The sequence below is a fragment of the Salvia hispanica genome, chromosome 3 (assembly GCF_029641045.1).
Source record: "Salvia hispanica isolate PSC_SH4W2 chromosome 3, Shi_PSC_v1, whole genome shotgun sequence".
Lineage (NCBI taxonomy): Eukaryota > Viridiplantae > Streptophyta > Magnoliopsida > Lamiales > Lamiaceae > Salvia > Salvia hispanica.
Window position 1 is genome coordinate 58,566,787 of NC_142694.1, and position 24,768 is coordinate 58,591,554.

The 24,768-nt window shown below is 35.1% G+C and overlaps 1 protein-coding gene across 1 annotated transcript; it reads left to right on the plus strand.

The window, feature by feature from the left end:
- Window positions 1–7,642: 7,642 nt before the first annotated feature.
- On the plus strand, window positions 7,643–11,614 carry BRI1 (Leucine-rich receptor-like protein kinase family protein). The gene has a single exon (XM_048113638.2). It carries the CDS (start codon window positions 7,859–7,861, stop codon window positions 11,390–11,392), a length of 3,534 nt encoding a protein of 1,177 aa, XP_047969595.1. The 5' UTR covers window positions 7,643–7,858; the 3' UTR covers window positions 11,393–11,614.
- The last annotated feature ends 13,154 nt before the right edge of the window (window positions 11,615–24,768 follow it).

The following is a 24,768-nucleotide window of genomic DNA, read 5'->3' on the forward strand; positions in this document are numbered from 1 at the left end:
TTTTTACACATATATTAATTAAGAATATACATGTTAGGGTGACCATCAATTTTAAAATGAGAATGTACTCACGATCTAATAACCTTTTTAATTCACTTTTCATTATATCCGTTAAAACTCGTGTCCAGTCAATATGTGATAAAGTTTATGGACTGGAAGAATAATATTTTAATTTAATTTTTGTTAAAACTCTCTAAATTCTGTCCCACATCGACTTGGTGACGATTCAATCTAATCTATATAAGGATGGATAACCCTCCCCCTTATGAGGCCTTTTAAGGGGTGAGTGGCTCATTTCTAATATGAGTGGCCCATTTCTAATATGGTATCAGAGCGGGCCCAAGTCGATGATGGTTTTCTCTTTATCTATTATCTACCTCACGAGTGGAAGACCGATGTCCTTTCCGGCCCACACGTGAGGGGGCGTGTTAAAACTCTCTAAATTTTGTCCCACATCGACTTGGTGACGATCCAATCTAATCTATATAAGTGTGGATAACCCCCCCCCCCATGAGGCCTTTTAAGGAATGAGCGGCTCATTTCTAATAATTTTCTTATATCTGTGATTCACTATTAAGTTAACTAGTAATGCATGGCCTTGGTTATGGATGATGGAATGCTAATAAATACTATACGCAGTAATATTGAAAAATGAAATGTAATAATTGATACTCCATCACGTCAAGAAAAATAATGTACACTTGTCATTTTTTGATGTCCATAAAAAATATAGTATATTTAAAAAAGTAAAGTTTTCAACAACTTCTCTCTTATTTTTTGCTTTTTTCCTTTCTCTCTTACTAATATTATGGATTCCACATTTCACTATCACTATTTCTTTCTTACTTTTTTTTTCTTTCTTTCTTTGTACTAATAATATGGACTCCACACTAACACTACTTGTCTCATACTTTTTTTTCTTCTCTCCTATTTTATCTATTCCACATTAAAACTCATGTTATTCATAATGTGTCCTATTTTTTGTGGGCGGAGGTGGAGAGTGGAGTAGTATTTTTCATTTTCAAAATGTTAGAAGTGGTATTTTAGTAATTTGAGATTTGTGTTGCTAGATTTACTGCAATGCAGGTACAATTGAAATGCATATTTTTTGCTATTTTTGTCCTTGAAAAGTAGATAGTGAAATAACTGTTCAATCTTTTTTGTCTTAACGTAATCGACGGTGAAGATTGTGTGCTCGTGGGACCATGAATGAATGCTGCCATAGATTGCGACGTACTACTAAATAATTGACCACAGCGCGTGTATTCCATTCCTTAATTTTGGATTGTGATCCATACTAGTGGTAAATTATAAATTAGCATGAATAATGTAACATAATAATCATATTTTATGTTTATTACTATCATTATTTATGTATTGATGATTTGATTCGACCATAATAGTCGTGCAAATTTTTCTTATTAGGTTAATTGAACAATTTTTTTAGGTAAATAATTAACAAAGTATATTAATTTTTATTTATAAAAATTACTCTCTCTTGTCGCGGACGAAATGAGACGTTTCTATTTTGACACAAAATAGAAACTGATTGGGTTGGACATAAATTATATACAACTTCCAACTCCCCTCATACTCCCGATGTGGGATTAGTTTGTACTCAACAAACCTCTCTCTCAAACTCAAACCAGATCACATCTATTTATATATTTCAATTTTTGTATCGCCATTTTCTGAAATAACTTAATATATTATCGTTGGGTTCGTCATTCAACAATATGTTAGCACATATTCTAGCTTGTAACTCCTTTATGTATCCTCTTTTTAAGTTTTTGGTCTTTTATTCGGGATTGCATCGTTGAATACTTTTAATCAATCCACCGTTTTTCTTAAAAATAAATAAATATGGAGTATATTACTAACTTAAAAATGCAAAATATATGATTCAAATCGAATATATCGAATTATCGTTGTTCCCATATTGAAATGGAAGCATTTCTATTCCACTTTTTGCCATTATTCTTTAGACGGAACATATTTTTTAGAGTGAACTTCAAATATGGTCCCTGGACTATGGGTTTATCTCGAAAATGGTCCCTGGACTTTAAAAATATCACCAGTAGTCCCTGGACTAAGGGTTAATATAAAAAACGGTCCTTTTGCACTGTTTCGAGACGAAAATGCCATTTTGAGGGATTTTGGGGGGTTTGGGCAATTTGGTCTTTTTACACTTTTAACAGTTTAAATCTGATATTATTTCAGTTATGTACTAAATCTGATATTATTTCAAAATTATCATTCTTCTTCCCTTTTTTCATCCTCCACTTTGTTTCTTTATTTCAATATTAGATTTAATTTATAAAATTAAATTTTAAATTTTGATTTTATATATCAATAAATTTTTTTAATTAAAACTATTAATTCATGGACACTATAAATATTGATTAAAACTATTAATTTTTGTTATTTAATATAATATTCAGCTGAATTGAAAAAGTACAGAAAAATAATATTAATAATGATGGAAAAATATGAGCTATTCTATTTAGCCTTCGTTCGATTGTTATAATTGTTTGTGATTGAATATTATGAAGTTGACTAAAAATTTTATATAGGAGTATTTTTGTTGAAATTTTCTAGTCATTTTGATTGTTTTCAAATTAATAAATGAAAATTATATTAGTCTTACATTAGATGCATATTTATTTCAAAATAAATCGTGTTATATGATCTATTTATGATTAAAACTAAGGTGTTGTCATATCTTATTCATTAAATATTAGACACTATCAAATATTGATTATGACAATTAATTTTTGTTATTTAATAATTTTTATAATTAAAAAATTTTATTGATATTTAAAAACTGAAATTTAAAATTTAATTTTATAAATTAAATCTAATATTGAAATAAAGAAACAAAGTGAAGGATGACAAAAGGGAAGAAGAATGATAATTTTGAAATAATATCAGATTTAGTACATAACTGTAATAATATCAGATTTAAACTGTTAAAAGTGTAAAAAGACCAAATTGCCCAAATCCCCCAAAACTCCTCAAAAGGGCATTTTCGTCTCGAAACAGTGCAAAATGACCGTTTTTTATAGTAACCCTTAGTCTAGGGACTACTGGTGATATTTTTAAAGTCCAGGGACCATTTTCGAGATAAACCCATAGTCCAGGGACCATTTTTGAAGTTCACTCTATTTTTTAGTCCTCGAACTTTGTCAAAGTATCATTTTAGGTCCGTGAACTTTGAAAATATCATTTGAGGTCCGTCAACTATGAGTTAATATCAATCTAAGTACTTTTTTACTATCTCCAAGTTTTTTCGGTTGAAAATTCCCTCAATACCTTGAAGGATACACATATTTATAAAAAAATTATCACATACTCATATCTTTCATAAATATCTTTACTATATTTTTGATGAAATTTCTAAATATAACTGGACCTTCAATATTATCACTTAATATTGTGACATGCAAGAAAAGTTCCTTCTTCAACTTTTTATAATTAAAGAATTTTAAAACATTTTTGAGGTAAGAATACTCGTAAAAATTAATGTCACAGTCAATAGACGATTCTTGAATATTGATAAATATCTCTACTATCTATTTTTGACTGTATATTTTTGACAATGTACCAATATTCAAGTGTCGTCTATTGACTGTGACATTAATTTTTACGAGTATCCATACCTCAAAAATATTTTAAAATTCTTTAATTATAAAAAGTTGCGGAAGGAACTTTTCTTGCCACAAAATCGATAATATTGAAGGTCAAATTATATTTAGAAAATTCGTCAAAAAAATATATAATAAATTTATTTATAAAAAATATGAGTTTGTGATAAGTTTATTAAAAATATGTACCCTTAAATCTATTGAGGGTATTTTCATCCGAAAAAACTTGGAAATAACAAAAAAGTACTTAAATTGATATTAACCCATAATTAACGGATCTCAAATAATATTTTCAAAATTCACAGACCTAAAATGATACTTTAACAAAGTTTATAGAAAAAAAAAATGTTCCCTCTATTCTTTATTTATATCCTAATAGGGGTGCACTATGGTGCCACCGTAGATAGGATAACACCATACCACCAATATAGTCCGTTAGATCTCATTTATGGACGCCTAGGATTAAGTTTCGTGAAAAAATACGGGTTTGCAGTCTACTATATTAGATATTGCAGTCTACTGCATTAGATATTACAGTCGTGGTAAACTGCAATATTATTGTGGTAAGACTGCAATATTCAATTAACAGCACTGCAATCTGGTAACGTAAAATTAGAAATTTTCTATTTTACCCCTCCATATTTTTACACGTGACAGCATGACAAACACACGATTTTCAAATCCAATAACCTAAAATAATAATATGGAGTTACAATAAAGAGGATTGTTATCTTAATACATCCCTATCTTAATATCCTTAAAATGTGTCATATTCCCACTATGTAGCAAGGCGTAGGTTACCTTTCGTATGATGTCAATCAATAAATTTTAGATTCTAAATAAATGGTCACAAATCTCAATCTTCATAGTAAAACAATTTAGTAATTTATATTGGTATAGGCCGCAGCTATATTTGACACTTACTTGTAGGCTATCAAATTCGATAGATTATTTCTCCAAGTTTTGTATATTACATGAATGCACATGGTTGGTGTATGTATTTACGTTTATTCTTTGTCAATATTTAATAACTCGACTGCGTAAATGTAATAAGCATAGTTCGATTAGATTTGGTCCATCAATCCTGTAATTCTAAAAATAAGTTGAATCTTTTTTCTAAATTCTGCAATCATCTTATGATGAAAAAACTAATCGTCTTGGTGTATTATATTGTTTATCAACCAAATGACATAATTTTTACAAATAGACGGCATCATTACATATTTATCGGTAGATACATTCATATACAATTTTCATTGTCATATCAGTTACAATTTCACAAAATTTCGATTTAACAATTGTGATTCAATCTAAACTTAATGTTCATTTCAATTGATCTTCAAAATTGCGAAACAAAATCATAATTTGAACAAATTTTTATATTCTTTTGGCAATTGCTATAAAATTATTGTCATAAGTTCATACAACAATAATTGAAGTCGGTTATACATTTGAAGCATATATTCATAAACGACAGTAATAAGATTATCTTTACTGATTGAATTATTGATAAGTAGTAACTTTTAATTATCACACTTTAAATTAAAGGGGATTACATGAATATCATACATGCATTGATCATATCATGTTTCATATCACACTTTAATTTGGTTGAATGCCCAATAAAAGTTATCTTGCTAGATGCACCAATTGTAGCATTCTTATCAGTAAAAAGGTTTATCAAAATGGGTTATGAAAGTAATTTGGAGATGCCTCTTTCCATTTTCATTAATCCATAAATAGAAGGATTGGAGTTCGTAATAAAAACCTCATTACTAGCTAGCACACAATTAAATGAAGGAAAAGAGAATTGTTGACATCACTTACTATACCTGCATTTAGTGTGACAAAAAACGTAATGGTCAAAGAAGATAGCCATTACTCCAAAGTCTATTTATGACAAAACGTAACAAACTCTTTAAGTATTAACGCAAGGGATGAAGTAGGCGCACGGTTTTGCATAATATATATATATAAATACTCCTATAAATTGTGGAGTGGAATACTGATAAAAGCATCTTTTCTATAAATTTCAATCTTTAAACTTTAATATAAACAGTTAGATTTTTAAGATTTGATATAGTGATATTTTCTGTTGACGTTATTACATCAAATCTTGAAATTTAACTATAATATACGGTGGAAAGGGATGTAGCGCCGCCCGCTACTGCTCGGCAAGCGGCAGGGATGGGGATGTCGGGCGGTTTTGGGGTTGGAATGGTGCAGAGGGGAGAATCAAAATAGTAAGTAAGTTGGAAGGAGGAAAAGATGTACGGTAACTTTCATTTTATAAAAAACAATTATTTTCAGTATCATCATTATAGATATGTATTTTTTGAATGAATAATGCAAATTAATATAAAAAATATAAGCAGTATTATTAGAGGAATAATTTATTGTAGGAATTGTGGTATAATGTAAATAATGAGTTTCAAAATTGATGCCTTCAAATATTATTTGCACCTTTTAGGTATTTGAACTCTAAATAATATCACTATTGATCTCTAGAATATGCAAAATACAATATTAGTCATTTCCCCCCCTCTTTTTGCCTATCGGCCTAAAAGGATATAAAGTGTCTTTCTATTCCCTCATTTCATGCAGTGACTCCTTGCATATGAAATATTACTTCAATCTTTTTTTCTATTTTCTTACTTAAATATGTGTATTGTTATACATGGGTTAATTTCATCAATAATTACCAAACTATGGTATGTGTATCAAATTTATAATAAATTATAGTAATTTATCTAAAAATAAACTTTATACTATTATTATTTACGATTTATTTATTTTTTATTCTAGACACTTAAATTTAAGTAACCTTTGATGTCTCATGTGTCTATATAGCCAGGGTCAATTTTGAAACGTATCATTTTTCCATTGAAGCTTACTACTATTCATTATTTTTCTTAATTGTAATATGTAAAGTGAATTTTAATTCAGAGTGCATATTCAATCAGTGAAGTAACAGACAACATGAAATTTCTTAAATATAAAAATCACTACTACGTTCTAGCATCTCCAAGGGAAAGAGTAAATGGAAAGGTAAAAGAGAAATAACTACCATATTTATCTCTTCTTGATAAAATTTCATGCTCCTATGGAAAATGTATTTGGGGAGGTATTATATCTTCTTTCATTTTGAGAAGGTATCTTTACCTCTTCTCGAAAGAAAAGGCAAAAAGTTAGTTGATTTTATTTGTCTTCTTAATTTACCCTTCTCTTGGAGTTCATTACTTTTTAAGAATGTATAATTACCTTTTTGAAAAGGTAAATGAGAAATATACATTCTCAACTTACCTCTTCCCCTGATATGCTCCAAGAGAGAGGATAAAGATATTCATAGTCTTTTAGGACTGATGGGGTAAAAAAGGAAATACTCCCTGCGTTCCAAGGAAGATGACCCCTTTCTTGGGCGTCACGAGATTTTATTTTATGTAACTTTATTTTATGTGTTAAATGGAGAGAGTAAAGTAAGAGAAGGGGATAAAGTAGAGATAAAGAGGTTTTTATTTTAAGTAATGCGTCATCTTGGTTTGGACAAATCAAAAAGAAAAATGGATCATTTTTAATGGGATGGAAGGAGTAAATGATTTCAAATACTAGCATTTTACTACATTTCTCAGAGGTTGTAGTATGATTCATCGAGTTTAAGGAATTAAAAGTATTGATTTGGAAATATGAATTTGAAGTTTGGATGAGAGGGATGCGTAGAGGGATATGGAAACTTGATAATTGGGAAGTGTTAGATAAAATAGGTAGTGAGTGGGGGATATGTATAATCTGAAGTCAAAAGTAATGATGGTCCGAGGCCAGTCTGTAATAAAGGTGATGAATTAAACTTAATTACACTTTGAGATCATGAATGAAGACAATTGTAATTAAAGTCACCCCAACGGAATCTACATTTAAAATAGACACTTCCATCCATTCTTAATCACACGTACGCAGCCCAATCTCTCTCTCTCTCTATAAGTAAATACAAGCATGTGATTCAACAGCTGTGTGTCTCTTCAACTAAACAATCATCACTATATATCTCTCTCTTACCATCCTCACTTCCCCTTTTGACTCCTCCCATTTCACCACTTCTCTCCCTTCTCCTTCACTTTCTCTGCAATCTCCTCTCTTTCCAATGGGAGAAGAACACAAGCTAATTTGCAGCTAATTCCCCCCCCCCCCCCCATTAAATTTAACACCCTCCCTTCAAAATGAAACTACACACTACTAATCTCTTCCTCCTCCTCCTCCTCCTCTCCTCCGCCGCCGACAACAGCCGCGACTCCCGCGACCTAATCTCCTTCAAAAACGCCCTCCCCAACCCAACCCAGCTCAGCGCATGGAATCCCAGCGCCTCCCCCTGCAACTTCCCCGGCGTCTCCTGCAACAACAACTCCCGCGTCTCCGCCCTCGACCTCTCCAATCACCACCTCGACGCCGACTTCTCCGCCGTCGCCGCCTTCCTCCTCCCCCTCCAAGCCCTCCAGTCCCTCAATCTGCAAAACTCCAACATCTCCGGCTCCATTTCTAAACTCACCTGCTCCGCCGCCCTGATTTCGTTGGATCTCTCTCAGAACTCCATCTCCGGCCAGCTCTCCGACCTCGCCGCCTGCTCCTCCCTCGCCTCCCTCAACCTCTCCGCCAACTCAATCAACCACTCTCCCCCACGCGCCGCCGCGTTTCCCTCCCTCAAAACCCTCGATCTCTCCCACAACAACATCTCCGGCGACTCCGCCGCCGCGTGGCTGCTCTCCGCCGCCGCATTCCCCTCCCTCCAGCAATTGTCCCTCCAATTCAACAAGCTCGCCGGAATCCTCCCGGAACTCAGCTCCAAAAACCTCGCCTATTTGGATCTCACCAAAAACAACATCTCCGGAAATTTCCCCAAAATCGGCGACTGCTCGAGCTTGCAGCACCTCGATTTGTCCTCCAACAGATTCTCCGGGGAGGTCGGAAGCTCCCTCGCCTCATGCTCGAAGCTCACCTTCCTCAATTTAACCGACAACCACCTCACCGGAGCTCTCCCCGTGCTCCCCGCCGCCACTTTGCAGTATCTCTACCTCCAGCAAAACGACTTCCAAGGCGTCGTTTCGTCGTCTCTCTCTGAATCCTGCTCCACTCTGATTCAGTTGGATCTCTCCTTCAACAATTTCACCGGCTCCTTGCCGGAAACCCTCGCGGAATGCTCTTCTCTAACTCATCTCAGCGCCTCCAACAACAACTTCTCCGGCATATTGCCTGTCGACACGCTTCTTAAATTGACGAATTTGAGAAATCTGCAGCTTTCCTTCAACAATTTCGTCGGAGATTTACCAGATTCCTTCTCAAAGCTGCAGTCTTTGGAGGTTTTGGATGTGAGTTCCAACAATGTGTCTGGATTAATTCCGGCTGGGCTGTGCAGCGGAGGTGGTACCAGCAGCTTGAGGGTGTTGTACCTTCAAAACAACATGTTCACAGGTACAATCCCTCAAAGCCTGAGCAACTGTTCAAATTTGGAGTCACTTGATCTTAGCTTCAATTATCTCAGCGGCACAATTCCTGCTAGTTTGGGTTCTTTGTCTAAGTTGAAAGATGTAATTCTGTGGTTGAATCAACTCCATGGTGAAATCCCTCAAGAGTTTATGTATCTGCAGAGTTTGGAGAATCTGATTCTTGATTTCAATGATTTGAGTGGCTTGATCCCTTCTAGCCTTAGCAACTGCACTAGGTTGAACTGGATTTCCTTGTCCAATAACAATCTCTCCGGTGAGATACCGTCCTCGTTGGGGCAGCTGCGCAACCTGGCTATCTTGAAGCTCGGCAACAACTCCTTGTCCGGGAGCATCCCGGGCGAGTTGGGCGATTGCCAGAGCTTGATTTGGTTGGATTTGAACACAAACTCTCTCAATGGCCCGATCCCGCCTGCTCTGTTCAAGCAGTCGGGCAACATTGCTCAGGCCGTGCTAACGGGGAAGAGCTACGTGTACATCAAGAACGATGGGAGCAAGCAGTGCCATGGTGCTGGCAACTTGCTCGAGTTTGGGGGGATTAGGGCTGAGCAGCTGAATAGGATCTCGACTAGGCACCCGTGCAACTTCACCAGGGTGTATAAGGGCATCACCCAGCCCACGTTTAACCACAATGGATCGATGATCTTTCTTGATGTGTCGTATAATAAGCTGGAGGGGAGCATACCTAAGGAGCTAGGGACGATGTACTACTTGTCGATCTTGAATATGGGGCACAATGATATCTCTGGCCCGATCCCTCAGGAGCTTGGGCATTTGAAGAATGTAGCCATTCTCGATCTGTCCTACAATAGGCTGAATGGCACGATCCCACAGTCGTTGACAGGGCTCACGTTGCTCGGGGATATTGATCTGTCGAACAATAATCTTTCTGGGATTATACCTGAATCAGCGCCCTTTGACACGTTCCCGGATTACAGGTTTCTTAACAATTCAGGGCTGTGTGGGTACCCTTTGCCTCGGTGTGGGGGCGAGGTGGCTGCGGGGAGCTCGGGCCAGCATCCTAAATCGCGTAGGAAGCAAGCGAGCCTTGCAGGGAGTGTGGCGATAGGGTTGTTGTTTTCATTGTTTTGCATATTCGGTTTGGTTATTGTGGCCGTGGAGACGAAGAAGCGGAGGAAGAAGAAGGAGGCGGCTCTCGAGGCGTACATGGAGAACCACTCGAACTCGGCCACGTTGCAGAGCAACTGGAAGCTTAGCGCGAAGGATGCGCTGAGCATCAACCTCGCCACATTTGAGAAGCCATTGAGAAAGCTGACCTTTGCTGATCTCTTAGAGGCCACGAACGGGTTCCACAATGACACATTGATAGGGTCCGGTGGCTTCGGGGACGTGTACAAGGCGCAGCTCAAGGATGGGAGTGTTGTCGCCATCAAGAAGCTGATACATGTGAGTGGGCAGGGCGACCGGGAGTTCACGGCGGAGATGGAGACTATCGGGAAGATCAAGCACCGGAACCTTGTTCCTTTACTAGGTTACTGCAGGGTGGGCGACGAGCGCCTCCTCGTGTACGAGTACATGAAGTACGGGAGCCTCGAAGACGTACTCCACGACCGGAGGAAGGCCGGGATCAGCCTCAACTGGTCTGCGAGGAGGAAGATCGCGATCGGGGCGGCCCGGGGGCTGGCATTCCTCCACCACAACTGCATCCCGCACATCATCCACCGGGACATGAAGTCGAGTAACGTGCTCCTCGACGAGAATCTTGAGGCTAGGGTTTCGGATTTCGGGATGGCGAGGCTGATGAGCGCGATGGACACACATTTGAGTGTGAGCACGCTGGCTGGCACTCCGGGGTATGTGCCCCCAGAGTACTACCAGAGCTTCCGTTGCTCGACCAAGGGCGACGTCTACAGCTACGGGGTTGTGCTGCTCGAGCTCCTCACCGGGAGGAAGCCCACAGACTCCCCCGACTTCGGGGACAACAACCTCGTCGGGTGGGTGAAGCTCGTTGCCAAGACTAAAGTTAGCGACGTTTTCGACCCACTCCTTCTCAAGGAGGATCCGAGCCTTGAAATCGAGCTGCTGCAGCATCTGACGGTTGCGTGCGCGTGCCTGGAAGACCGTCCGTGGAAGCGGCCCACGATCATCCAGGTCATGGCCATGTTCAAGGAGATCCAGGCAGGGTCGGGGCTCGACTCGACGTCCTCCATCGCCATAGACGACGACGCCTTCACCGCCATCGAAGGGGTGGGGATGAGCATCAAGGAAGGCAATGAGCTCAGCAAGCATTTGTGATGTTTCAATGGATTCTTTGTGGAGATGCTGATTCAAAATGCCTCTCAAAAATTTTCCCCTCAAGAAAATGGTATAGACTTGTACTTGTGCCTGAGATTGTTGTACCTAGCTAGTAGAAGAAAAAAATCTTGTTATTACACATAAAAAGGGATGTTGTTTAACTTGTAACAAATGTTGTACAGATATAGTTTGAGTTTGTTATGAATCATTTTACATTTTTCATAGCTTTTCTTTTTGTCTGAAAACACATCAGTTTTTGGTTTTGCAGTTTTTTTAGATTTCTCTGACCTCACTGTGATAGTGACTAAGTGTGGATGGTGATTTTTGGAACTTTCTTTCAACAGATCACATTCACTATTGTTCACCTTCAGAAATTTAATTATTTTTTAGTTAATTATTGTACTTATTTTATTATTGTTTATTGAGGAGGGGTTGAAATTTGAATAAATGTGAAAATGTGTCTGCTATTTCTTACATGCATGGAAGTCACACATCAAATCCTTCCATTTAAAACTGGGAAATTGTAGGTCCATTTCTCATGCTTGACAACTGTAATGTCCAGCTATTTTTCACAAATATTCATGTGTATATAAATTATAAATATAGATTTTTTTTTGTTTTCCCAAACAGGGTGTATCATTATCCAATAATTGTTGAGAGATAAGAAAAGGCATAGTCCCTTGACTAGTCAAATCTTTTTTATGTGAATAAAAAATAACATGGAGCATTTAATAATTAGGGATCATAATGGTGGAATGTCAAGGTAATTTAGTGTTTTTAAAAAAAATTAAAGGCTAAAGTAAATGTGATTATAAATGGGACAAATAATAATCATTTCACATATGCCATCATTTGTTTTGGAAAAGAGAAGGAAAAAATCTCAATTGATTCAACTTTCAGAAGATATATTGTGCACTGATTTACTTGGATTACAATATGTCATCATCCAAATGAGTGATTCTCTAGCTAGTACCTAAATTTCTTTTTCTTGAAAGTAATTTTTGATAAGAAAATAGTATTTTTCTTTTTGTAAGATTCACTTTTGGGAAGATACCATATGACATATGTACTCATTTTCTTGGAATACAATTTGTCATCATATCCCAACACTACTTTTAAGATTAGTGAGTGGTCCTTCACAAAATTATTATAGATTATGGAGTAGTTTGTATTTTTATATAATTTTGTTTTGTTTGTTTCTTTTTTAGTGTGTGTGTGCGTGTGCATGCGCATGTGCACGTGTAGTCTTGCTTGAAGACTATGCAATCCGCAAAGCAAGGTTGGGTGCTCTATTACCAATAAAAGTGCACATTTTCACCTTAAAGTTATCAACTTCAAACTCAATAAAGTCCAATTCTATGTCCTAACCCTTAACTCATTAATTGAGTATAACAACTATGAATTTAATAGTATATTTGATTTGATATTACTATAATTTATTTGCTTATAACTCCGTCTCTTCCGAACCAACTGCATTGTTTCTACGGACTGTTTATTTGTCAATTCTTGATATATTTATTCACAAAATTTAATTATATTTTATTATTATTAAACAACATTGTAATAAAATAGTAAGTACTTGTATTTGAATTTTTGGTATGAAATCACAACCTACCAAAACCGCACCATGCATAAAAGGGAGGAGAGCACGAATTTTGGAAATTTCATGCATTCATATGACCATATTATATATAGACTTCATTTTGCAATTTATTTAAATAATACCTGTTGAATTAAAATATTCCATAGTGTTCAATTCCAAGAGTGGACCATGTATAAAAAAGTCCAACTATCTCATAGTTTCAATGCATCAAGGCACAAACTATTCTATCCTTATTAATGCCTGCCCACTTGGTTTCAAAATATTTGTAATTTAAGAATTTCAAGATTTGTCCTCATCTCTTCAACACATTTCATGGATCACCCATTTAATTCTTTTTATTTAATTTTATTATTTTCATCCTTTTGTTTTCTTATTTTCCGAGCAAAACTTGAAAATAGATGTTGCGTCCACCAAAAGTTGTAGTAGTATACGTTAGCACCAAATATATTTATAGTGAAAAAACAAACATAATCTAAGAAAAAACGATAGTTATATAGTAAAAAAAATGCTTCACTTTCACTCAACCAAACAATTTTTACAATGCAAACCTAATTAAATGTGGACACCTAATTAAACATATTCCTGCAAATACAGCTGTGCTTGTTTCTTCATCTCTCCAACTCCATGATTTAAATAATTGCAGTTTGTTCCCTTATTCAGTTTGCATTATTGATTTTATAATTATCCAGTTGTTATCTAATATATAATTTTGTTTTTTGCTTAGTAACACAAATATACGTTTATTATATTAGATCTCAAAATAAAAATTAATATAAATTCCTTTACTTAATTCATAGCCAACCAGACAAATCTCCCACCAAACCGGTACTACTCAATTCACAAATCAATTTTTTTTAGTACTATTTGAAAACATTTTTTTAATGAGTCCCATCACATGTGAGTTACCTCAATTTAATGCAACTATCTATTAGTTATCTTTCATTTAATCAGAGAAGTATGTGGCATACGGCTGTCCTAATTTACGTACAAAATTAGTACTACTAATAATATACACTTATCAACTAATTATTCCCTTTATTTTTAATCAACTATGAATTATAAATAATTTAATCTCTTAACCATGGTGGAATTGTCTCTTGAACTGGTTTTTATGTATGAAAAAAAGGTGGAGTACCATTTTTATAATTTAAAAATGTGGGATTTATAGATGGTGGGTATCATTTTTGTTGGAGTAATAGTTTTAGGTAAACACATATATTAATTAGCAGTAGTATTGAAACTTTTCTATCCGAAGTAGAGAGCTACCAAATCTCTTCAATTATTCAAATGAATGTCATTCGTTTTAATATTCTCAAATAGAGACATGTCTAACAATGAAATGTATGTGTGTACGTAGACAAATACACCAAAAAACAAGTGTGTGTAGGCCACTATGTTGTCTCACGCACTGAAATTGATCTCTTATTGATTGAAAAAGACTCTTTTAAATTGTTAATATAACTCGATTATCTTTAATCTGTTGTAAGCAAAATTCACTTTCTTTTACTGCAATTTTTTAAAATAAAATATGATCCTAATTAATCGTTTAGAATATAAGGTAGATGTGCCCCAAGTCTGGAAATGGTTAGACAAATTTTCTTTTGCAAAATTATAAAAGTGGGAGAGAATGATTTGTCCCTTCAAAACTTTTTAGTGAAAAATCACAGTATTTTGCCAGCCAATTTTGTCGTCGATCCTATCACTCATCCACACATTCTATATATATGATAATTAAAATAAATGTGATGAGTGTCGTGAAATAGACATGACTCGAAATATCAGTGAAGTTCAAACTCATTAATAATTTGGTCTCCCTCTAAATAATATTTATGGTTATCATAAAGTTGTAATCGACACGTGGATGTCATCAACCCTCAAATTATAGTCTATCAAGTGAATATAGACAAAATTAAGGTACACAACATTCAGTAAAAAAAATATAACACGTAGTATTAGGCATATATAGGGTGATTAAATATTTCTGTTAAAAGTAACGCTTTATATGTGGCAATGTAAAATAAAACTAAAATTATGAATTTAGTTATAGAATTCGCTTGCTAAAATCCAAGAAAAAAAAAGAACTTGTAAAGGTTTGACGGTTTAATTACCCCTTTTAAATAAAAAGATAGGAGTATAAATTATTTTCATAGTTTGAATGTTCTACTAGTACGTACCCAAATGATAAGTTTATAAGTTCATTTGGAGTAAAAACAAAAATTAGAATCATTGGAAGCAAAAATTGGGCTCTTATAATTCAAAGTTCTAAAAGTTATTTCGAAATTTGAAGATTAAAACTTCAAACAAACTTGTGAGACATGATAAAATTATTTGTACAATTGCATCTATTATAATATCCACGTAGGAATAAGGGTATAAATTTGCACTTAAAATTTTTATATTATTATAAAAGTACTAATTATTTATCATAATTCAAATAGAAAATAAAATTGATGTGTGAAGTTACGTACTGATGACCACTCAATAAAGGCACAACATAGATTGCTCTAATACAAAACTAACTGTTGCGCCGACAGGTTCTCATGGTCATGTAATTCTTCTAAAAAGTTTACCACACTAATTTTATCCCAAGACATATAATTTCACATTATAAATATATATGTCGAAATATCAAATATTAATAAATTTTGAAGGAAAAAAAAAACGAATTTAGAAGAGGGGCCAAACAAGCCATAAATCTTTTGTAAACCGGTAAAAGCATGATTGTCACCTGTACGGCTCCAAGCCGTCCCAACAATCAATCTCAGCCGTTGGATTCAGCGCACGCGGGGCCCGCGGAATGCAACGACATGAGCGCGTGCGTACTCGATCACTATCTCTGGTGTTGATGTGTCGCGCCACGTCATCATCGGGCTGGAATATTTTGGAGTAGACACATGGGGTTTACAGTTCTGTGGGGCCCCCTCGATTATTTCTAAAATTATTATAAATTCGGAAATAAGAAAAGAATATGCGAATCATCTACTTTGATGGACTCTTAACCGAATTCTCAGACACATTAGGTGACCGTGACATTTATCACTTCCTTTTTTATTTTATTTTTAATTTGGAATAATGCTAAATAAATGCATTAATTTTGATTAATTTAATTTTTTTTTTGATGATTTTTGATAGCTAATTACTTGAAAAATGAGTGGGTGGTTGTTACTCCCTCTGTCCCCGATTAAGAGTCTCATTTTTCCATTTCGGTCCGTCCCCAATTAAGAGTCACACTTCATTTTTATCATAAATAATAAATAGGTCTCACATTCCACTAACTCAATTCACTCACATTTTATTATAAAACCAATATAAAAAATGGGTCTCACATTCTACTAACTTCTTCAACAAACTTTTCTTTACATTTCAAAAAATCTGTGCCCGGTCAAAGTGTGACTCCTAATCAGAGACGGAGGGAGTACATTTTTATCTATATACTCCTCTGCCTCAAAATGCCATATTTGCAAACTACATAATTTTAGGATGTTTTATTTTGTGCGTTAAATGAAACGAAAAAATATAATTTTTATATTAACATATTAGGATTATAATAAAAATAAAATGTACTCCCTCCGTCCCACATTTGTAGTAACATTTAGTTATGACATGGTTTTAAGGAATTGGTGGAATGAGTAATTAATGAAGTGAGAAGTGAAGTGTGTAATAAATGAAATGAGATAGTGGAGTGAGATGATGGAGTGTGTAATAAATGAAGTGAGATAATTGATTGTGTAATAAATGAAGTGAATTGGTTGAAGGTGAGTCCCTCTTTGACTTTTTGATTTTTTATTTTTGTTTTGATTTATTTTAATATAGATAATGACATTTGGGTGTAATTTTAGTGAATAATGGGATAAAATTTTATGTGCAAATATGGTAAATTCTAAATGTTACTCCAAATGTGGGACGGACTTTTATGGCAAAATGTTACTACAAATTTGGGACGGAGGGAGTAACATCTTTAATAGAATAAACTAAAAAGAAAAATATATACCATAAAGACCGAGGTAATATTATAAATTTTTTTTACAAAAAAGTGCGATTTAAGAGCATCCACAATGGTTGGATGATCATCCGCCCTAGTGATGGCCACATCAGCATTTCTTAGTACTATCTTTCCTTCTACAGTGGTTCCGCCCTAGTCTCCGCCTTATCAATTACCCATTTTTTCATTTAATTTTCTTTGTTATTATTATTATTTTATATTTTCACATATTATAAATAAATAAAATTAAATACTAAATTAAATGAAAAGCTTGTATATTACTTAATATAAAAAATGAATTTATAAATTTTATATTTAATTTTAATCAAATAAAAAATAGCAAATTATAAATATACCACTATAGAACACAACAAATTTAAATAAAACACTTACATTAATCGAATAAAATGAGAAAAATATAATAAAGATCAAAATTAAAAAAAAAAATTGTTGAGTTCGGGCTTGAACCCACAACCTCTATAATTTTTTAAGACACGATTACCATTAGGCTAAACATAGATTTTGTAATGAAATCAAACAAAGTTTTATATAAAGCAACAAAAACTCTCTTTTAAGGAGTTAAAAACCTATCTATAAAACTACCATTTATCCCACATCGAAGTTACAATGAAAGTTGGAGTTGAAAACTTATCTATAAAAGGTTTACTCAAACAATGCAAAACCTATTCATTTAGTGTAAATGATTATATTCTACAAAATATATTCTCACACTAATTCACGAATCCGTCTTTTAGTATGGATCATTGTAAAATTATAGTTTTTTTTTTTAATTTTAATTTAAAAAATTAATTTTTTATTTAAAAATTAATTGTTTAGAATTAAAAATTGATTTTTTTTTTAAAAAAAAATTCCGAGTTCGTCCTCGTCCGACCTCTTGCAATGGGCGGACGAGGGATCGGGCCACCATGTGAGACGATCGAACTTTCAGTCGTCTCACTCGTCCTGACGATCGTCCATCCGCCTGCAATAGGTGGACAATGCGGATGAGGACAAAAACCACTGATCCGGGAGGATGAGGGGTGAGCCATTGTGGATGCTCTAAATGGTCATTCAAAATCGCCTTTAAGAGGTCCCACAAAGAATGAAAAAATTTCACCAATTAACTATCCCCTCCAATTTTATACTTTATTCATCCATGAAAAATAGTCCAATTTTGTCATTTTGGGATGTTAACAGAAAATGGTCCTGTTTCTAAATATGGAAACTTTTTTTTCTCATACTTTATCCACTTTTTCTCTCAATCTCTCTTTATTTTACGTGATTTTCCCTTTCTCTCTTACCTTGTCAATTTCTAATTAAAACCGTACCGTCCACAAATGAGACAATTTTTGTGAACGGAGGGAGTAGTCCACATGCAAATTATTGGTACTAGTAATAATTTTCAAAAAAGGAATTAGTTAGGTTAGGGCCATTAAGTTTTAATATATTTCTAAATTGTCAAAAATAGTGGTTTTCAATTTAAACATGTGTTTGCATAAATTAAACTATATAAGCTCAATTAAATTAAGACCATCCACAATGCTAGCGGTGGAAGGGGGGTCGGACCGCACCTGGGGTCCGGCCCGAGACTGACAGCGTTCAGTGGCGAAGTCAGAATTTTATGATGGGGCCCAAGTCACTGTTAATAGTTATAGGGTCCATTCAATGTCGGTGACATCGGATTTGACCGAAATAATTAATATTTAACATTTTTAATTTCTGTGTAAGAATAATATTGATGGAAACAATTTTCTATTATTGGAGTGACAAAGAATTAAAATTAACATAAGTGGTATAAAAAAAGAACAAATAGAAATTATGTTCCCAAAAGTAGAAAGTAGAGAGAATTAGTATTTACACATTACTATATTGTATTAGAATTACAAAAAAGAGAGAGAAAAAAAACTAGCAAATATAGAAGAAAAGAACTATGCTGTGGAGAGATTCGAACATGTGATATCTGGGTCACCAAACAATATCGAAAAGTTGTATTGTAGTTTGCATGTATTGTAGTTTGCATGTATTATACTTGTATTGTAGTTTGCATGTATTATATATAGGCAATCGAAAAGTTGATGGGGGGAATCAGGTTTTTAGCAATTGTAGTTTTTGAATTTATAGGATTTGTAATTTTTAATTTTTAAGGTTTTTAATTTTAATTTTTTCGAATGAATAATAAATTTTCCATGTTATAATTGTTCCATGCTTTCAATTTACGATTAAAACAGTTAGGAGTAGTTGTGAATATTGCAATTTAATATTTGTGGCCTAGATGAGATGCGATAAAATGAGGAGAATGATGATGTGGTAGAGATTTAAATTCTGGCCCGAAATGTAGTTGTGGATGCCCTAGACTGAGCTACTTCAAGACAAGATTATTCTTCATATTTTTCTGCTATTAAAAATAATAAAACTACCAACCACGTCCGTAAAGAGTAACATATTTGTATTTTATTCTAAACTAATTAATGTTGGATGATACTCCACGTAAATAAGCTATTTCAAGTCACAATTCACAAACATAAGAGCATCCACATCGCTGCTGAGGAAGGCGTCCGTGCCACTGGCGCGGCATTGTGCTGTCCGCCGCTGTGCTCTTGCCGACGGCATGGCACTGCTCGATGCATCGAGCACGTCCATGCCCTGAGCAGGGTGACGTGGCGCGACAGGATTGGCCAACGGCATAGCCGTTGGCATTTTAATTTTTTTAAAAAAAATTTGAATTTAATTAAAAATCATTTTTAAATAAAAAAAATATTTTCCCACTTCCCAATAAATGATATCCATTTTCTTACCGATTTAAATTTATTTTTCAATTTTTTTCTCTAAAATTCACATTTTCATCTATAAATACCCTCATTTCCACACAAAAAATTTCCCACCACACTACACAATTCTGATCTAAATTCTATCATCTTAATTTTCTCATCAATTCTCAATCTTTCACTCTTACAAAAAAAATATCTGGCTCCGGCGATCACCCCTCCAACTCCCGCAGTTGGAACCACGAATGGTTCGGCTCGACACCATTCCCTAGTCCGGAAACGCAATTCTCAGCCCCCCCTCAAACCCAAGGTTCTCAAATTCCGTGTGGTTACCGGCCTTACCTAGTGGACGACCAAAATGCCCCTGATGGGCGATACGGGTGGGCACCTGAACAAGGATCAGGAGGGAGCGACGACACTCAAACTCCTCCTACTCCTACTCCTCGTAGTGTTCGTGTTTAGTGTCGTGTCGGTGACACTCACGTCCGCACCCCATACACTCCGTGGGAGATGGATAAGTTATTCAAAGCCTATTTGGCAATCTCCAAAGATCCGGAGGTTGGCACAAACCAAAGCGGGGATAGGTTTTGGTTCCGCGTCTCTTGCCGGTACAATGAAAACTGACCGGATGGAACCATCGAGCTCATTGAGAGTATGGTGCGCAATGCCATCTTCAGAGCCAACGAAGAAATCCAAAAGTTCCAGGGGTATTACCTTCAGGAAGAGCGGTCGGTGGGGAGCGGCAGGAGCGAGCTCGACATCGTCAGTGCCACCATGGCTACCTACCAATCCCAAGATTACAAACCGTTCAATTACCTCAACCCTTGGCAGGATGTGCGTGTGCATCCGAAGTATAAGGGAGGCGTACCATCCTCCTCCAGCAAACGATCGAGGTTGGTATCCCTATCCGACGCCGGCGAGGATGAGGTGGCTAGCCAGTTTGCCGCAGCTAACTTGGGTAGCCCCGACGCCAGCCCGAACAGTTCTCAACGCCGGCCGCAAGGAAGGAAACAAGCGACGACCAACCGACGTCGCGCCGCTCCCGCTCCCTTTGTGCCACCTCAACTCTCCACCAACTCGTCGTGGACCCTTTTGGCTCAACTCAATATGGCCGAGACGTTTCACATGTCTCCCGAGCAACTTGAAGCACGGCGGGCAATGATACGAGGTCTCCGACAAACATTGGGGATATGGAGAACTAGTCTTCCATAGGGGTATTTTTAGCCTTTAATTATGTAATTTTTAATTTGTAGGATTTTAATTATGTAAATTTTTTTAGGATTTTAAGTATGTAGTAATTTTTATTTTTTAGGATTTTATGTTTGTAATTTTTATTCTTTAGGATTTAATTATGTAATTTTTATATATTTTTAATTTATAATAGTAGTTCGAGTATTTTTAATGTATTTTTATATTGTAGAAATGTTTTTAGTAATTGAAGTATTTAAATTAAATAATGGAATGGTGGGACCTTGAGCATGCTCTTGCGGAAGTGGATGTGAGTGTTGTGCTCTTGGGGAAAGGCAGAGAGTAAAAAATTATTAAAAGTGGGTTCGGGCCTACATCCACGATCTTTGGCAAGAGCATGGATGGAGATGCTTTAATTGCATACGTAATAGATGCATGGACTGTATACAACAAACTAAATTTAATTAAACGAGCAAACTAAGATTCATAATTAGTAATATACTCCATTCGTCCCCCATTAGGAGTAACACTTTGACCGGGCACGGGTTTTAAGAAATGTAAAGAAAAGTTGGTTGAAAAAGTTAGTGGAATGTGGGACCCACTTTTTTATATTGGTTTATAATAAAATGTGAGTGAAATGAGTTAGTGGAATGTGAGACCTACTTATTATTTATGATAAAAATGAAGTGCTGCTCTTAATTGGGGACGGACCAAAATGGAAATTAGTAACTCTTATTCAGAGACAGAGGGAGTAAATTACAAAAGATATCAAACTCAGATTTTGGTAAATCAATCCAAAAATTTGTCTAATAACCAACCAACTTTCCTTTCATCGATTTTGTTAGAGTGTCCTCAATATAGCCCCCACGGCGGTCTATTGCTGACATGCGGTTGGACGTTCCACGGCGACCTATTGTGAGTCGCCGCAGTCGCCAGAAACATTGTTGTTTTTGTTCTTCTTAATTTATTTTGTGATGATGTGGTGGAAGCGTTTTTTGTGGGTGTACTGACTGGGCGCACAATTTTTTGTAGCTGTGGCGATGCTGTTCCACCTCTATTATGATTAAGGGGACGAATTTTTGGCCTTATTTTGCCCTCATATTCAAATTAATTTTATTTATTCTCGAGAATAACAACGTTTATAAGCAATACGCATGATCACCTCAATTTTTAGGCGGCCATGTTAATATTAAATTTAGCAAAAATCAGATAAAGTAGAATAAAAGATTTTGAAATTAATGTGAAAAAAAAGTTTGGGTCCAAAATTAACAATTCACAAACAATTGCTACTATGGTAGCAGTAATTGGTGTCTTAAAAATCCAATTGTCGAGTTGATACATGAGCGGGTTGAGATGTTTTGTTTCCCACTTTCGCACGTGTCAGCATTGCTGCCCGCAGCGGGTGTATATGGGCAAGTTGCGACGGGCAATGCATGGGGCAAGTGGGGCAGCAGGAATTATTGAAGACTTTTAGCTCCGCTGGATCCGCCCACGTGCGAACGCCAGCATGTGGGACCCGCTCACCGTAATTTCATTTTTTTAGTTTACCATTTTTCTTCCTTTGAATACTTGAATGACTAAGAATTTGCCACCCAGTTTATTACCATTCCATGCTAGTATTAAACTCACAACTAATTAGTACTATTAAACTTACAACTAATAACTGATGTTATATATTCTATCCTTAATGTTACCCATCTGCCAAATTATTACCATAAGAAATTTTTTTATAACATCATGAACAATGCATGTATAAACTACTTACACAAAAAATTAAAATATGCTATGATTATACTTTCAATTTTTAAAATAAGACACTTGTTATAAAGCAAAAATATATGACTCTTAATAAAAACAGGAGTATAATAGTGCTATAAATTATTATAGAGCTAGTATTTTAGTTTATAAAAATGTTAGGATAAACTTCTAATTTAGTTTTAATATCGAAAATGGAATAGAATTATTTATGGCAGAAGGAGCTAAAAGTGAAAACAAATGGGATCTTAGGAATTCGCGCATAACTACATAAATGGTTTTCATGGATTCAAATTTTACATTTACATCTCTACTATTTCCTCCCGTACTCATTTACAAGTAATCCGTTTTATAAGATTATGCATTTTCTAATTTTAGAAAGTCTTTTTATTCTAATAAAGTGATATTCATTATCCTCTAGTAGTAATATTTTAAGACTATACACATTCTTTTTTTTTCGCCTGTTTAATAAGATTATTACTCCCTCCGTCCCCCATTAGCAGTCACAGTTTGACTGGACACGGATTTTAAGAAATGTAAAGAAAAATTGGTTGAAAAAGTTAGTGGAATGTAGGACCCATTTTTTTATATTGGTTTTATAATAAAATGTGAGTGAAGTGAGTTAGTGGAATGTGGGACCTACTACCATTTATGTAAAATGAAGTGTGACTCTTAATTGGAGACGGATTGAAATAGAAAAATGTGACTCTTAATCGTGGACGGAGGGAGTAACTTTGTAACTTTGTAATAATAGGAGTATTTTGAATTGGTTAATCCTGTTGACCAAGTCACGGGTCACAAATATTTATACAAAACGAAAAATTGGGGCGCGAAAATGAAAACAAGGCCTATAAGAAAGGCTAACGAACGTGCGGGTCACGTGGGACCACGTGGTGGTGGCATCTCTCTATATATAAATATTAGTGATAATAATCCAATGGCTGTTTTGGAAGTTTTTTCAAATTTTCATTACTCTAATCAAACCGAACCATTGAAAATACACCCCCTCACGTGCTCTTGTTCCCTTAAGTCTTGGATATTTTGGTAAATTAATTTAAGTATAAATGTGGCAAACCCTTAAGATATGGTTCTGTAAAACTAAATATTTCTTGGAGAAACACAAACGGAAATACTCCCTAAAATATACTCCTAGTAGTAGTATTTGTCTTGTACTATGTGCAAGGAATAAAATATAATAGTGGTAGCTTATGTTAAAATACAAAATTGTTGAGCTTTTTGGATTCTAAGCTCAAACTCATATGCCTGGATTTTCCCTTGCAACTCACCTCTATTGGGCTCCACAAATAGCCTCTTTTACAGACCAAATTCATGGACTTACAAGTTAGGTGAGATAATTCGATTCATATTCAATTGTATATTTGTAATTATTGAAATATTAATGAACCCATTGAAATATACTACTACTTTTTTCTTTTGTTCATAATATATTTGATTTAGTAGTGTTAAATGTCCGTTTATGAACAGAATGAAGTAGAGTTGGGCTTTCAAATTTTTCTAACACTAGGCTATTAGTTCCTTAGATATTGTGGTTTAATTTTTGGGCCCAATTGATAAGGCCCACAATAAAAACATTTTAGTCTTGAAGATTTTGGAATCGAATCCATTAAACCTAAATATTGTTGATCAAGAATTCACATCTTCACAAAAGTATGAAATAGAACGTCATGTAGTAGTTTTTACCCACTAGTATTTGATATTGATGGGGTAAACTTATTTGATAATCTATCACAAGGGCGTTTTTATCCAATTATTATAGGCTTATTAGCAACTACCAATATACTCCCTCCGTCCGCCATTAGGAGTCCCATTCATAGGCGGCATGAGTTTTGAGAAATGTTATGAAAAGTGGATGGAAAAAAGTTAGTGGAATAGGGATTCCATTTGTATATATTAATTTTAAATGAAATGTGAGTAGAATGAGTTAGTGGAAGGTGGGACCCTATTACCATTTATGGTAAAAGTGAACCGAGACTCTTATTCGCGGACGGACTAAAATAGAAAAACGGGACTCTTATTCGCGGACGGACTAAAATAGAAAAACGGGACTCTTATTCGCGGACGG

What these genes read in the sequence shown, in the direction of transcription:
- BRI1 (XM_048113638.2), top strand. Translation starts at nt 7,859, where the DNA reads ATGAAACTACACACTACTAATCTCTTCCTCCTCCTCCTCCTCCTCTCC.